We start from the raw sequence: 1,874 nt of genomic DNA on the forward strand, positions 1-1,874 counted from the left end.
ACGCCGTTGACTGCGCAGAGTTTGACTACGGCAACCTCCTGCTGGCCTTTCATCCGGACTTAATGGACAGCGACCCTCCCTGCCTGCACTCTGGGGACCTGCTAAACCTCATCTTAGGAGACGTCACATCCCTGAAGAGCTTCGACTCCCTGACGGGGTGCGGAGATGACATTGCCGAGCCCGACATTGCGGAGAGCACCATCTCTGTGGAGCGCAGCAGAGACGCTGCTAAACGGAGCTCCTGCCTGGTCACCTACCAGGGCGGTGGGGAGGAGATGGCCATACCCGAGGAGGTGGAGGAGTACCTCCACCAGATATGGAACAGCAACACGGCAGGGGACAGGAGCTACGGAGCCCAGGTGTCCAGCAGCAGTTTGGAGACTCATGCCTCGCACGAGGCGGAAGCCCACCCCTACGTGGGGGACGCGATGGATGGCGTTGACCTCCTGACGCCGCAGAGTGACCAGCAAGAGTCCGCCCCTAATAGCGACGAGGGTTATTACGACTCCACCACGCCGGGGCCGGAGGACGAAGCCGGAGACGGGCTCGGGGAAATCAAGAAGGACCGTCTGCCCAGAGACAGTTACAGCGGTGATGCACTTTATGAGTTCTACGAGCCCGATGATGCGCTGATGAGTCCCTCCCACGGGGAGGAATCCCTGTTTGAGAGCAAAGTCTCGCACCCGGGGATCTTCAGCTACTTCTTGGACATCTGCCCCCCTGCTGAGAAGAGCCTGAACCAAATGATGGATCAGAAAAGAGGGGTGATGGAAACGGAAGAAGAGCGGCTCGCGGCCATTCAGAAAGAGCTGCTCTACTGGGAGCTGCAGAGGGAACCGGTCTTGAAACGCCTTGATGTTCCCAGCAAGGAAAAGTGTCCCCGGGAAAAGCAGTGCGTTGAATGTAAAACTAGAGCGACCAGCTCGCTTGGCAAGAATCAGAGTGGCCTTGGTAGCGAGCAGGTGGCCTCACACGCCCCAAACAGGGGTGTGAATAGTGGGGTTTTGGTGGCTAGAGCTGAAAATCCAGAGTGGAGGGATTTTCCAGGGACTCTGTGTCCAGAAAACTGTTACAACAGCCAAAAAGCCCAAGGAAATTGCCTTATTCAGCTCACGAAGAGCAACCCGGGGTTTGATTCAGACCTGGATCGTGGGTTGTTTGGGGGCTCCGTCCACGGCGGCGCAGCCCCAGCCAAAGCAGGGCTGTTCCCCAGTTACAGGCTCCCAGAGCAGGAGCGTGGCAGCGGCGGTGCGGATGCCACCACCGGCGAGCCCCAGGTGGGCAGCGAGCCCGAGCACGCTGTGAGCTTCTCGCAGGCGCTGGTGGAGTTTGCCAGCAGCGGGACCCTCTTCTCCAGCCTCTCCGAAAGCCTGGGGAGCTCTGCCTCCAGCTCTTCCTTCACCCAGAACCTCCCCGCCCTCCCCACCATGGTCACCTTCGACGTGGTCGACGTGGAGCAGGAAGGGGAAGGGGAGTGCGAGCAGCATCCCGAGATGAACGCCGGCGAGGACATTGCCGAGGCCTTTGACGACAGCTACGGACGGAAAGAGTCGTTGGCTGAATGTGACGAGAGAATGTCCCCGGGGTACCCCCCGGGCCCCTTCCAGAGCTGCAACTGGGGTGTTGCCAGCCTGCCGCGCCACCTGCGCCTCCACGGGCTGAGCCCCTCCATGCCCGCACCGCTCTCCGTCAACCGGAGGAGCCGGTCTCTTGACACGGAGAGCCTGGAGTTTGAGCTTGCCGACTCGCAGGTGGCCAGGAGCGGCCCTCAGCTCTGCCGGCTCTGGTCCAAGCGGGAGGGTGGCAAAAAGGACTCGGGGGGGGCGAGGAGAAGCAGGAGCAAGGAGGAGGGCGAGCTGGTGGCTCCTGATGGC

The 1,874-nt window shown here is 61.3% G+C and overlaps 1 protein-coding gene across 1 annotated transcript in view; it reads left to right on the forward strand.

Moving 5' to 3' along the window:
• Positions 1-5: 5 nt before the first annotated feature.
• AMER1 (APC membrane recruitment protein 1) overlaps positions 6-1,874 on the forward strand; it is a gene marked incomplete at its 5' end in the record, with an annotated part of 5,504 nt that continues 3,635 nt past the window's right edge. The window contains one exon of the mRNA XM_035902290.1: positions 6-1,859. Coding sequence (XP_035758183.1) covers positions 6-1,859 — 1,854 coding nt within the window. The remainder of the gene's footprint in view (positions 1,860-1,874) is intronic.

This window comes from Egretta garzetta, unplaced genomic scaffold (assembly GCF_000687185.1).
Source record: "Egretta garzetta isolate BGI_Z169 unplaced genomic scaffold, ASM68718v1 scaffold469, whole genome shotgun sequence".
Taxonomy (NCBI): domain Eukaryota; kingdom Metazoa; phylum Chordata; class Aves; order Pelecaniformes; family Ardeidae; genus Egretta; species Egretta garzetta.